Source organism: Callospermophilus lateralis, chromosome 13, assembly GCF_048772815.1.
Source record: "Callospermophilus lateralis isolate mCalLat2 chromosome 13, mCalLat2.hap1, whole genome shotgun sequence".
NCBI lineage: Eukaryota > Metazoa > Chordata > Mammalia > Rodentia > Sciuridae > Callospermophilus > Callospermophilus lateralis.
Window position 1 is genome coordinate 95,691,546 of NC_135317.1, and position 15,189 is coordinate 95,706,734.

Genomic DNA, 15,189 nt, shown 5'->3' on the forward strand with positions numbered 1-15,189 from the left:
GAAATTCCACATCATGTACAACCACAAGAATGGGAGGTTATACTCCATGTGTGTATAATATGTCAAAATACATTCTACTGTCGTGTATAACTAAAAAGAACAAAAAACCTGTTATTTAATATTTATTTACAGTTTTTCTTATATGTTGTTAAAGAAGTCAAAAAATTAAAAGAAACTTTATAATTAGCTCACATATGAGAATGAAATTGTAGTCTACTTGTATTTGGAATTACACATTTTATAATATTTATCTTAGGTAACTTGTAAACCACAACCAAATTCATCATCTTGTTTCAAAGTTACTGTTTCGGTGGCTGAGCCCTTTTCTTCCAACATTGCAAATATTCCACGGGATTTGGTTGATGAGATTTTGGAGGAACTGGAGCATAGTGTCCCTCTCTTGGAAGTGTATCCTGTTGAAGGACAAGATGCTAATATACATGATGTTGCTCTGGCTTTGGAAGTTGTAAGGTAATAGGACTTTCTACTTCTGAAAATTAAAATTAGGATATTCAACAATTGATTTAATGTGTAAGCTTTGCTCATATAAGCACTTTGTAAATATTTATTAATTTAATTTTTACTGATGGATTAAATTTCCCCTTTTAAAAAAATCAGATCTTCCTGTGTTGCCCAGCCTGGTCTGAAACTCCTGGGCTCAAAGGTCCTCCCACCTTAGCCTCTTAGAGTGCTAGGACTACCAGGCATGTGCCACCTCATGAGGCTATCCTTTTTTTTTTTTTTTTTTTTCTGGTGGTGGTGATTGAACCCAGGACCCTGTACATGTGAGTCAAGCACTCTACCAACTGAGCTATATCCCCAGCTCAGGCTGTCCATTTTTAATTAACAATGCATTTGTAAAACTTTTAGTTACATTTATTAGCAGAAGTAGTATATATGAGGAATGAAAAGTTTGCTATTTTAAAAATCTTGCATTTTAGAGTAAATTTTTAAAAATTCTAGAAACTGCCATTCCTATGTAAGTATCTTAAGTATATTAAATTTCACTTGTTAGATGTAAGACATTATAAATACTAGAGGTCATCAACCATATTATGATTGCTTCTTATAAGTTGAAGCAGTTAGGGAAGCTATTCATAAACAAAATAAAGGATATTTTTGGCATGTTTTTATTTTTCTAACGTCCCACCCACAAATTTTATTAGATCTTACATATTATTTCTTTGTTGAACAAAAAATTTAAAAGTGAATTTTACATTACCACTTCCAGAAACATTATCTTCCTATCTGTAGTATCTAAAATAAAGCCCAGATTATCTAATATTGAAAATTTCTTCTCATTTTTGGTTCACTGGAAGGTCATTTTAAAATATTTTTCAAAAGAATTGAGATTTATATACATAATTTGACATCAGAATATTTAAAATTCTAAACACAATGGTGGTTTTTCTTTATTACTATCATCTTAATTTGGTTTATTGTAGGTTTTTTTATGATTTTCTTTGGAGAGACTGGGATGATGAAGAAAGTTGTGAGAATTACACTGCTCTTATTGAAGAAAGAATTAATTTGTAAGTACAGTTTTTAAAATTATTGAGCATTTTATTGATAAGAAACCTTGTAACTGTACTGATACTTTTCAGGTGGTGTGACATACAGGATGGAACCATACCTGGCCCTATTGCCCAGCGTTTTAAAAAAACTTTGGAGAAATACAAAAACAAACGCATTGAGCTTATCGAGTATCAGAGCAATATTAAAGAAGATCCATCTGCGGCAGAGGCTGTTGAATGTTGGAAAAAATACTATGAAATAGTAATGCTCTGTGGATTATTGAAAATGTGGGAAGATTTACGCCTTCGGTAATAATTGGCTCTATTTTAAATAGACATAAAAGATTACGTTTTCTTTTTTTATAATAGCACTTGTCATATATAATGGTTTGATTAAAATAGATTATAAAATTAGATGTCTAATTCATGAATTAAGCACAAGGTACAACTGTAAGTTTTGGAAAATTATATTTTATTGCTGAATTCACTTGTCTTATTTTTAGCAAAAAAAATTTTCCATAATTCAGCCCTTTCCTTATTTGTCATCTTTACCTTTTTTGATTTTGGTATAGAGGCAGACTTTTTTGATCATGGCTTTCCTAAAACATAAAAAAAGGACTAGGTGGATTGGCTCTACATATAATATGTGAAGTAAATAACTGATTAATTTTGTCAGCTTTATAATTCCAGCTTCTCTAACCAACATAAGCTGTTTTTGATGATAAATAAAGCAATGTATATTTACTCACCATAATTCTCCAGAATACTTCACATGTATTAAAATATTTTGTACTACTCTGCAATGAAGAATATCATTATTTCTGTCTTTGTTTTATAAATGAAAAAAAAACCAAACAAACAGAATCTTGCTCATGGTCCAAAAATTGATGGAAAATCTTGAATGGAACTAAGCAACTATTCTATACCTCAACTGTGTAATCCCTATGTGTGTTCATTGCCCTTAGGAATTCTGAGACACTTTTTATTTATCTTGCAAATAACTGTTAGCCAAAATCTTTTCTTTTGGCATTTTTCTCCAAACTTGAACTCTATCATTATTTTAGTGCCTATGTTTGATATTTTATTGTTATTGGTGTTACTGTGACAAACCTTAGGAGTGCTTTGGGAAACCAATGTAGATAAGATTTTTTAAAAAAATCCATTTATCTAGAAATCTGCAAATTCATTTACCACAAGTTGTATTTGAATATAAGTTTTCATCACTAGGTGTAAAATGGCACTAAGGTTTCTCTCATCTCAAAGGTTAAAATCACAGACAGTTTGGTTCCAGGAATAAAATAAGTGGATTGGTCAAACACTGCTGCCAGATAACTGTTATAAAATCTTGACAAAATATGTTACAACTATCTGACTCTTTGAAGGAGCTATAAAGTCGTCAAGGCAACAATGAGGAAAAAAAGTTTAGCCTTGAAATTGGCTTATCCTTAAAATGAGTAAGAAACAGGAATTTGTGACTTTTTGGCCTGGGAGTGATCTCAAATTCCCTTAGCTCTGGCAGCAAAAGATACAGTCTTGGTTTTTTAGGGTGACCAAGAAGAGAGTTCAGGATGGCAGAGTGGCTGGAAGGTTAAGGAGGCTATCCTGAAAGCCAGAGACCTGCAAAAGGTGGGGTCCAAGAGAGATGCCACCTAGAGCCTTGACTGACTACTAGCATGCTGGCACCTGGAGGAGGGCAGGGGTGGGGGGAACCAGAGATGACTGACAGCTGCTCTGTACCTCACAGGAACGTGGGCTAGGCACAACTTCCTTCTAGAATACAGAGCTGATGACCTGTCATGATAAAAACTTTCCAAAAACTTGGAAGGGATTTTCCTAATCTTCATTAAGACCATCTACAAAAAACTGACAGCCTCACACTTGATGATAAAAGAATGGATGTTCCCCCCAAATAATCAGGACAAAACAAAGACGTCCACTCTTGCCCCTTCTGTTCAAATTGTAGTAGAGGCTGTAGCCAAAACAATTAGGCAAGAAAGCAAAATAGAAGGTATCCCAATTGGGAAAGAAGAGGTAAAATTATCTATTCACAGACGACAATGACAAGATCTTGTGTACAAAAAAATCCTACAATGAAATACTATTCCTCAATGTAAGGAAATATATTGCTGATGCACACAGTAACTTAGATGGCACTAAAAAAAAAAAAAAGACTGAGGCAGGGAGAGGGGGATACCAGACACAAGAAGGCAGATCGTATATTATTTCATTTAAAAATTCCAAGAAAGGGCTGGGCATGGAGTGCATGCCTGTAATCCTAGCAGCTTGGGAGGCTGAGGCAGGAAGATCTCAAGTTCAAAGCCAGCTTCAGCGATTTATTGAGGCCTAAGCAACTTAGTGAGACCCTGTCTTGAAGTAAAATGTATGTGGCTCAGTAGTTAATCATTCCTGAATTCAATCCCTGATACCCCCCCAAAAAAAAATTCAAGAAAGGTGTGAAACATTGCTGGTAGAAATGCAAAATGGTGTAGTCGTTTTGGAAGACAGTTTGGAAGAATCTTACAAAACTAGACATGCTCTTAGCATATAATCCACAGTCATGTTCCTTGGTATTTACCCTTGTGAACTGAAAATGAACGTCCACACAGAAACCTACACATGGATTTTTATAGCAGCTTTATTCATAATTTCTAAAACATGGAGGCAACAAAACTGTGCTTCAGCAGGTGAGGCATGAACAAGCTGTGGTGCATCCAGACAAGCGATTTTCACACGGCACTGAAAAGAAGGAACACATCAAGCCATGAGAGATCACAGAGGAAATGTAAATGTATATTATTATTAAGTGAAAGAAGCCAATCTGAGGAAGTTATCTACTACATGACTCCAACTACCTGCTGTTCTGAAAACAGCGAAGCCACGAAGCCAGCAAGAGATGAGGGGTTGCCAAGGGCTGTCGGGGAGGCGGGTGAATAGGCAGAGAACAGAGAGTGTTTAGTGTTTTTGTGTCACTTTCAGTGGAAGTGACACTAAAGTGGTGGCTGAACCCCTAGAATGGAGGAGACCAAGAGTCAGCCCTAATGTAAATTGTGGACTTTAGGTGACAGTGATGTCAGTGTAGGTGCACCTGTTGTGGTTACTGTACCACTCTGGTGCTGGTGCTGGGTGCTGGCGGTGAGGAAGGTGAGCAGGTAGTACACAGGAACTCTGGGTACCTTGGCTTAATATTGCTGGGGATCTAAAATTTCCCTAAGAAATACAGTCTGATTTCAAAATTCCAAAGAAGGGAAACTTAGCTGGGCATGGTGGTGCATGCCTGTATTCTAGCGGCTCAGGAGGCTGAGGCAGGAGGATCAGGAGTTCAAAGCCAGCCTCAGCAATGTAGCGAGATGCTAACCAACTCAGTGAGACCCTGTCTCTAAATAAACATATAAAATAATTCTGGGGATGTGCCTCAGAGGGTGAGTGTCCCTGAGTTCAAGCCCTTGTACTACCCCCCAACAAAAGGAAAGAAGAAGAAGAAGAGGAGGAGGAGAAATTTATAATGATGGAAAACAGATGAACAGTGTTTGAACTGCTTGGTGTGATAGAAATGTTCCATGTCTTGTTATCATTGAGTTTAATAGGTGTGTACATTTGTGAACCATCACAGAGTAATTCACTTAAAATGAGTGTCTTGTATGTAAATAGACCTTAATAAATTTTCTAAGTATCTTTTTTAGTTGTAGTTGGACACAATATCTTTATTTAATTTATTGTTATGTGGTGCTGAGGATTGAACCCAGTGCCTTGCATGTGCTAGGCGTGTGCTCTACCACTGAGCCACAACCCCAGCCCAGACCTTAATAAATTTATTTTTTATAAAACACATATTTACCTTTGATTTTAAAACAAGGACAGAATGATAAACTACTGTGGTTTCCCGAATGTTTAGGATGCTGCTTTTCACTTGGAGCAGCTAATAATCTGGTATGTGGTGAAAAAATATGCCCGATATTTTTATTTCTCGAGATCAAAACTACTTGCTTAAATTGATATAATGAGGGGTTTCATTTTGAAATGCTTAGTGAAACTTTTTATTTAGAGGACATTGCTAATGTTTTGAAATTCAAATGTTGATTACTTGCATGACAACTTGTTAAAAAGTTTCCTAAAAGCATGTGTTTCACAAAAATATTATTTAAGATATAAGCTTAGGGCTGGGGCTGGGGCTCAGCAGTAGAGCGCTTTCCTAGCACGTGTGAGGCACTGGGTTCGATCCTCAGCACCACTTAAAAATAAACAAAATAAAGGTATATAAAAAAAGATATAAGCTTAAAACTGGGCGCAGTGAGGCACCCCTGTAATCCCAGTGGCTCAGGAGGCTGAGGCAGGAGGATCTCGCGTTCAAAGCCAGTCTTAGCAATTTAGCAAGGCCCTAAGTAACTCAGCAAGACTCTGTCTCTAATAAAATACAAAAAGGGACTGGGGATGTGGCACAGTGGTTAAGCCCCCTTGGGTTCAATTCCACCCGCCCCCCCAAAAGATATAAGCTTAAAAATATTGACACTAGGGCTGGGGATATAGTGCTCGCCTTGCATGCAACAGGCCCTGGGTTCAATCCCTAGCAAAACACACACACACACACACACACACCACACAAATAGCACTAAAGCCTCAATCCCTTGGCATCAAGCAGTAATCAAATCAAAGTGCTGCGGAGAATGAAGATCACACCCGGGAGGTTGCGGGACACCTCTGTCCATTGGCAAAGGAGTGTTGAGTTGACAGCAATAGTAAATTCCAACAGTTACACTCACTTCTTTTTTTCTGACTTTCTTTTGGAGATGATGATTCAGAGACAAGAAATATAAAGAGAAGTAGAAAAAAGAAAAAAGAATGGAATTAAAATTAGAAGTGCTGATGGCAAATAGCATAAAAACAACTGAGAAACTAGAATAATTCTGCTAGGCTGACAATAGCTAATTATTCTACAGAGAACATAGTTCATAAAACAAGACAACCGATAATTGAACATAGCATTTCAAATTAGGTATGTCCCCAAATTTTCTTATGCCTCAGTATTACAAAGACATAAACTACCTCTGCTTTCTGTGAGTTTTAAACTCTGGATTATGAAAATATGATCAATTTTTTTTTCTAATCTATTGAAAAGCTGAGGTGGCTGAAGTGCTGGTTGTAGTGGATTGCATGCCATCTGCTAGGGACAGCCCACTAAAATGAGAAGATCTTAGAGTTTAAGGGTAAACACAATCATCCAAAAGACCTTAATCACTGCCATCCAATTGCTCACTCAGAGAACTTAAATGGAACATATTTCTCAAAGATGCTTATTTTTCTTTACTAAACAAGGATCGATACTTCTCCATATTAATTCAATCACAAATGTTTTTACTATAGAGTTCATGGACCTTTCTTTCCAAGAATTCTGAGACGTAGGAAAGGAAAAAGAGACTTTGGAAAGACTATAACACATATTGTAGCCAAAGTGATGACTACTGAAATGGTAAGAAATATACTTTAGTCGTATTTAAGTTTTAGCTGCATGTAATCAGAAAAGAAGCCCCCTGCAGGTAGAGTTGTTGCTGACTCATTACCGCCTTGTTCCCTCCATCATATCCATCTCAGTGACATATAGGTACTAAATAAATGTTGACAACTCTAATTTTATTAATACTTGCCTTTTGCCAGGTACTATGCTAGCTAGTTGCCATGATAAGGATGACACAAATATGAGCATGACTCATTTAGGGGAGATTCAGCGTTGAACCAGACCATAGTCTTGTTTCAGCAAATTTCAAGTACAGTAGAGATATGGACCAGAAAATACACAATTAAATGAGGAATGATAAATGGTACGATGGGGTGTGTACAGGGCACATGGAATGGGTACTCCAGACATAATCAGGAATTCCGGAAGTGCTAGCTGGAGAAAATAACCAAGCTTACAATTCACAATAGTTAAGCTATGGAACAATTTAGGTGTCCTTCAACAGATGAATGGATAAAGAAAATGTGGTACATGCACACAATGAAATATTACTCAGCCATAAAGAAGAATGAAATTATGGCATTTGCCTGTAAATGAATGGAACTGGAGGCTATTATGATAAGTGAAATAAGCCAATCCCAAAAAGCCAAAGGCCGAATATTCTCTCTGATATGCAAATGCTGACTCACAATAGGCACAGGATATAGTGGGGAGTGGAGGTTCATCAGATTGGATGGGAGGAATGAGGGAAAGGGAGGAGGGATGGGAATGGGAAAGACAGTAGAATGAATCAGACATAACTTTCCTATGTTCATACATGATGACCGGCATAACTCCACATCAGGTACAACCACAAGAATGGGAAGTTATACTCTCCATGTATGTATGATATATCAAAATACATTCTAGTATCATCTTATAACTAAAAAGAACAAAAAATAACCCAGCTGAAACCCAGAGGATGAATATAAATTTAGCCAGTTGAAGAAAGATGCATTTCTATGTTGTAAAGCAAATATTTCCATCTAACTTGGCCTCTTAGAAGCACTTCATAACTCTTTTTGAAATATTGTCTTATTTTATGTTACGATATTTTCCTGTTTTTTTATTCTTTCAGACTGCTTTTTTTTTTCTTTCTTTCTTCTATTGTCATCTGAACGCTTGGTACTTGGGTCTATTTTCTACACTTTTTTGTCCTTATGTGATTTATCAATCTTCTCCCATGACTTCATTTATATATACTTATATTCCAGAAGACTCTCAGACTAGAGTTTTTTCTAAGCCCTAAGCCTTTATGTGTAACTGCCTATTGCTCATTACCCTGATTGCCTCCTCAGTATACAGCTCACGGGTCTGCAAGTCAATTCAGTATCTTCCCTTTACTTGCTCAGGGTCTACAGTGCTCTGTTTTAGTGAGTGGCACCACCATCTACAGGGTCGTTATCACAGTTTTCTGAGAGTCATCCTAACATCCCTGTCACATTCACTAGCTCACTGGCTAGCTTCCCTCGATAGCAGAATATCCTGCTGTGAGCCGAGTTGTTTTTGTGTGCTGACTGGCTGCCCATCCCTCAGACTTCAGTTTAAATGACATTTTCACTGAAAAGGGCCTTCTCAACCTTTCAAGACACATTAGACGCCGTATATGATCATAGCACCCTGCTCTTCTCCTTGTTGGCACTTTCCCTTCTCATGACAGTCATAATGCTTTTGCAGTTGTCCTTTAAATGTACCTGTCTCTTCATTATAACATGAGCTTCCTGAGAGCACTCATCCAATCACTAAGCATGATGCCTGGCACATGGTAGGTGACCAACGGTTTTTGTTGAATCAATAAAAGAATGTAGTGTGTTAAGAGAACACAGAACATGCCAGGTGTGGAGGCACAGACCTGTAATCCCAGCATCTCGGGAGGCTGAACAGGAAGATTGCAAGTTCAAGGCCAGTCTTAGCAGTTTGAGGCCTTTAGCAACTTAGTAAGGCTCTGTCTCAAAATTAAAAAAATAATAATAATAAAAATAAAAAGAACTGGGGATCTACTCAGTGATAGAGTGTAGGTTAGATCCCTAGTAACATAAGAGAAAAAAAATACAGTACATATGAAAAACTAAAAGAAGTCCACTAAGGCTAAGAGGAGTATATGAGAGAGAAAACTTTGTCTGCTATCCTATTTCTATTATTTTGAACAAAATTGATTTTTTTAAATTGCTTATTGAATGAGAATATTCAATAATGTTATTCTACCAACATCTTTGTAAACAGTTTATAAAAAGTAGAGATTCTGTTCTTTTCCACAGCCTTATTTTATCGTTTTTACTTCTCATTTTGTCCTTGTATCTATTTAGCTTCATTTCTTAATTTTCCTACAATGTGACAATGAAAAACTTTGATTTTTATCCCAGACTGTCTTCATTTGTATGCCATTACCCTTGAACTTCAGAGACCAGCAGAATGAGATCAAGGCCACTGTGAGAAGGCAGCAGTGTCCACTACTACTTTACTTAGACCTTTGCTTTTAGAGTCACCTTTGAGTTGACAAAATATTTTAGTTTGGTAGTAGTCATAGCTACTCACATTGCCTTTAACATTGTAAAGTTTGAGGATTCTTTACTCAGAATTCTTGCTCAGTATTCTCTCTTTAAACACTTTATCCATGCCCATCATCTTTATGTTGGTGATCAGTACATGCTACATAGAGGAAGGAAGGGTATAGACTTTGCAGTCAAGCAACCTGATGTTCAAATTCACCGTCTCAGGGCACTTAATATCTGTGTGACCTTGGGCGGGCTGCATAACTTCTCTAAACTGCCATTTCCTTATTTGTAGCAACTTTTTAAAGAGAGAGAGAAAAAAAATCTGTACTAAGTGGGTTAAGAGCACAAGTCTAAAGCCCAGACTGCCTGGATCCCTGGTTTTGCCCCTTCTTACATATGTGATTTTCAACAAGTTATTTAATCAGTCTTCAGTTTCTCTCCTGTAAAATGGGGTAACAGTAATTATGTTCCATATTTATAGAATTGTTGTGAAGGTCAAATGAGTAATTTGTCAGTAATGCTTAGCACGTGGTAAGCGCTCAGCAAATGTCTGCTACTTGTTCCAGCGCATGAACTGAAGTTAAACTTGAGCATTCTCCTGGGTCTAGGAAGAACAGTGCTGTCCCCATATCAGTGGTGTTCCTTCTTTTAGTCTGGAGACACAGAGTGTGGTAGTGAAGGCCAGAGGCTTTGAAATCACAACAACCTGGGTTTGGTTCACCATTTTGCTTCTTAATATTTGTATGAAATTAATTACATGGTTTCTTATTTCCTGTTCTTATAAAAGGGAATAATGAAATCTGTCCCACAAGGTGTTAGACTGAAGTGAAGTCATTTATATGAATCTTTTAACAAAATGCCCTGCACATAACTGTCAGCTCCTATTATCATTGCCGTTTGTCATTCTTGATCCAATAATGTAGTCATCATTGCTGTCAGATTTTTCATGAATTGCTCCAAAAGGTGGTAACTATGTTGGAAAATATGCCAGGCGCAAAGAATTTAATCAATTCTCTTCCGTCTGTACCATGGACTCTGTTGCCTCCTCAAATATATTGTATTGTTGATTATTCCTTCACTTTCCCCACTCCTTTTTTTTTTTTTTTTTGGTGGTAGTGGTGCTGCTGGGGATTGAACCCAGGGCCTTGGGCATGCATGGCAAGCACTTTACCAACTGAGCTATATCTCCAGTCCCTCCCCTTTTTTTTCTAAAAAAAAAAAATTAAGGTGAAATTGAACCATTTTAAAGTGAAGAACTCAATGATATTTGGCACTTTCACAATGTTGTGCTGCTCTATTGTTACCAAACATTTTTATCACCTCAAAATGAAACTCCATACTTTGCCCTGTCCCGCAGCCCTGACAACCACCCATCTGCTATCTCTACAGGTTTAGCTCTAGCTCTCCTGGATTTCATTTAAACAAACTCACACAATACCTGGCCCTTTACAACTGGCTGCTTTCACTCAGCATGCTTGTATCACACATCACACGTCAGTACTTCATTCATCTTTATGGCTGAATAGTGTCCCGTTGCCTGTACTTGCTTCATTTTGTTATTCCACTCATGGGGTGATGGATATTTGAGTTGTTATACCTTTTCTTTTTTTTATTCCCAGTGCTGGGGATGGAAGTCAGGGCACTTGCTGGGCAAGTGTGCTACCACTGAGCTTCATCCCCGGCTCATGTTTCCACTTTGTGAGCATTGTGATGGGCTGGTAAGAACATCCACGGACAAACAAGTGATAGTTTCACCATCTATTTTCAATTCTTTTGAGTGTATCGTGAGAGTAGAATTATCAGATCATATGTTGATTCTACATTGAACTAACCAAAGAACCACTAAATGGTTTGCACAGCCACCAAGCCATTTTACATTGTCTTCTACAATGTATGAGGGTTCCAATTTCTCTGGTCTCACCACATTGGCTAGTAACTTGTTTTTGTTATAGTCATCCTAGTGAGTACAAAGTGGCATCTCAGTTTGGTTTGTTTGATTTTCATTTCCATAATGAATAGTGATTTTGAGCGTTTTTTTCATGTGTTTGATGGTCATTTGTGTATCTTCTTTGCAGAAATGACTTTTCAGGCCACAAGTCCATGTTTTAATTGGGTTCTGTATCTGTTTCTTCTTGATTATAAGAGTTCTTTGTAAATTCTGGATACTAGACTCTTACTGTGTGTATATTTTGCAAATATTTTCTCTCACTCCATAGACTTTTTATTTTATTAGATGCACAAAAGTTCTTAATTTTGAGAAGTCCAATTTATCAATTTCTTTTGTTTCTTTTGTTCTTGGTGTCATGCCTAAGAATCCATTACCAAATTCAAGGTCATGAAAATTCATCCTCATGTTTTCGTCCAACAGTTTTATGGTTTTAGCTCTTATGTTATTAGGTTATCAATGCGTTTTGAGTTAATTTTTGTATTTAGTGTGAGGTCAATGTCCAACTTCATTCTTTGTATGTAGATATTCATTTGTCCTAATACCATTTGTTAATGAGACTGTTCTTTCCCCCACTGAATGGTGTAGACTCTCTTGTTGAAAATCAATTTGCCATAGTTGGATGGGTTTATTTCTGGACTTCAGAACAATCCCATTGGTCTACATGTTTATCTTGTGCCAATACCACACCGTTTGATTTCTATAGATTAGTATTAAGATTTGAAATCAGAAGTGTGAGTCTTCTACTCTCCTCTTCTTTTGCAGTATGATTTTAGCTCTTCAGGGTCCCTTTAATTTAAAGATGAGCTTTTCCATTTCTTCAAAACAGGCTGTTGGAATTTTGATAGAAATTATGTTGAGCTGTTAGTACACCCAGCAGTCCCTCCAGGGCCCTCTCGCTCTCTGGGAGTTCTGTTTATATCCACACATGAATAAATCCTACTTTTTACACTCACTCATCATTGTCTGTGGATATTGTTTTTCAAATTCACAAGAGACAAGAACCCAGACAGAAGAAACTGGCAGTGAGCTGCCGGGCCTGCTGCAGTACATGCAGGTGTGTGCTCCACCACTGAGCCACAACCCAGCCCCCTTTTTATTTTTTATCTTGAGACAAGATCTCACTAAGTTGTCACGCTGGTCTTTAACTTGTGACTCCTTCTGCCTCAACCTCCCCAGTAACTGGGATTACAGGCATGTGCTACAAAGCCTGGAAAAATGTTTATAGCTTTTGGTTCAGTAATTCTGCCTAGAAATTTATCCTGAAGAAATAACTGGAGATATGTATTAGAACTCTTTGTTGTAAAAATCATAAGCCATATAAATAAGAGAAACTGTAATATAAATTATGACATTTTATTATGCAACCACTAAAACTAGGCTTTGAAAAAATATTTAAAGACCTGAGGAAATGTGATATAATGCAATTAAAAAGTCAGACTCAAAATTAAATATAATAAATGATATGATGTATTCATACATAAATAATGAATATTAATATATAAATGGAAAAATATTAGAAGGGAATATCTATATAAACAGGTTTTTTTACATAAAAATTTGCAATTTATTTTTTCCTTTCTATTATGCTTTTATTTTCTGTTTATTTTTTATAGCAAGTACCATTTTTATTATACTGAAAAACAAAATGTTGACAGGCATTTATTTCAGAATATATTTTTACTTTCCAACTTATTTTTTGTGGTGCTGGGGATTGAACGAGGGCCTCATGCGTGTGAGGCAGAGCACTCTACTACCAATGAACCACACCCTCAGCCCTCAAATATTATTTAAAGTTCATTAGGTCTTTATGACTAATAATGAAGTTCTTTCCTTCCTGCTTTTCTATTCCCAAAGCAAATTTTTGGTACATTTTGTATTTAGCTCTAGAAACTTTTATTTATAAAATTTTGTTGAATTACCCAAATTAGAGAATCAGTTTGAGTTAAAGAAAATGAGGCAGAACATAGAAAAGAGAATGAGGTCTGGTGTTAGTATCTGGGGCTGAAGCTTGGCCTCACCGCTTGTGTCCTCGGGAAATTCCCTTCATCTCACTGAGCTTCAAATTCCTTGTTGTTATAGCAGGGATATACTAAGCTCAAAGAATTGTTGTAAAGTTTAGGAGGTACTATGTCACGTTCAAAATGTAACTTCTGGTATGTGTCTCATACCCCAATACTTAAGATCTATAAAAGTGTTAGTGGTCAAAAGAAAATTTTATTTCATCATTCCCTTAATTGATAAATGGAATGATCATCTGAATAAATACTATATAGGTAAGTGTTTCGGGAAAAGCACATGTCCAATGAGTATCTGATTAAAATGACATGTTTCAGTTAACCCTATTGCTGAAGGTACACTCCTTTTCTTCTTTTTAGGTAAAGGACTTGTCTTCAGACACACTTCTCCAACAGCATGATGATTTGGATTTGGCTTTGGATAGTTGTTACAGTGGAGATACAGTAGTTATTTTTCCAGGGGAATATCATGCTGCAAATCTTGCTTTACTGACTGATGACATCATTATAAAGGGTTAGCAGGCTGCCCTTTGCAAGTTTTTTACAGCAATATATGCTACATAAATTGTCCAGTATAACTTGTCCTGTGTATAAACAGATAAGCATGTTTAATGCAATTATTAGAAATTACATGAATTTATATTTTACAAAAATCCCTTTAGGGCTGGGGTTGTGGCTCAGCGGTAGAGTGCTCACCTAGCATGTGTGAGGCCCTGGGTTCCATCCTCAGCACCACATAAAAATAAATAAAGGTATTGTGTCCACTATAACTAAAAAATAAATATTTTTAAAAATTCCTTCAGTGCTTTTTACAGTTAAGATCTGTTCATTAGATTCTCCTTTTTGTTTTTGATGTTTTGTTACTGGGGATTTAACCCAAGGTGTTTTACCATGGAGCCATATCCCCAGCCCTTTTTTTTAAATATTTATTTTTTAGGTGTAGATGGACGCAACACAATGCATTTATTTTTATATGGTGCTGAGGATCGAACCCGGGTCCCGCCGGTTCTAGGCGAGCGCTCTACCGCTGAGCCACAATCCCAGCCCCTCCCCAGCCCTTTTTAAAATTTATTTTTATTTTTTAGATTTCTTTTGTAGTTGTAGATGCACAGCCTGCCTTTATTTTATTTATTTTTTTGTGGTGCCGAGGATCCAACCCTGTGCCTCACACATACGAGGCAAGTGCTCTGCTACTGGGTTATAGCCCCAGCCCTATTTTTTAAATTTTTGAGACAGGGTCTCACTGAATTGCTCAGGGCCTCACCAAGTTGCTAAGCCTAGCTTTGAACTTGGCAATCCTCTTCAACCTCCCAAGCCGATGGGATTACCTACAGGTGTGTACCACCACACCTGGCTTCCTTCCCCACCTTTCCATCTCTGTGTCTCTGAGAGAAGGTCTCACTGTGTTGCCCAGGTTAGTCTTGAACTCTTGAGCTAATTCTCCCACCTCAGCCTCCCAAACAACTGTGACCACAGGTATGCACCACTGCACCTGAATGTCCATCACATTTCCTGTGTGTGTGTATATCTTTTTAAACCAAAAACTATCTTTTTCTTATCCATCTCCACTGCACATCTCTTAGTGATGTGAAGAAAACCTAAACGGAAGGTTATTCTAAAATATACTTAGCATTTTCTCAAAAAGGCAGTTCATGTGAGGAAAAACAAACAGAAAAAACAGGATTTACTAAATTTCTTTTACGTTCTCAACATGTTCAGTAACTTTAGT

The 15,189-nt window shown here is 37.0% G+C and overlaps 1 protein-coding gene across 1 annotated transcript in view; it reads left to right on the forward strand.

Moving 5' to 3' along the window:
- Positions 1-15,189, forward strand: part of Shcbp1l (SHC binding and spindle associated 1 like) — a 35,728-nt gene that overhangs the window by 15,017 nt on the left and 5,522 nt on the right. The window contains exons 3-7 of the mRNA XM_076831506.1: positions 257-471; positions 1,446-1,532; positions 1,605-1,823; positions 6,873-6,978; positions 13,821-13,974. Coding sequence (XP_076687621.1) covers positions 257-471; positions 1,446-1,532; positions 1,605-1,823; positions 6,873-6,978; positions 13,821-13,974 — 781 coding nt within the window. The remainder of the gene's footprint in view (positions 1-256; positions 472-1,445; positions 1,533-1,604; positions 1,824-6,872; positions 6,979-13,820; positions 13,975-15,189) is intronic.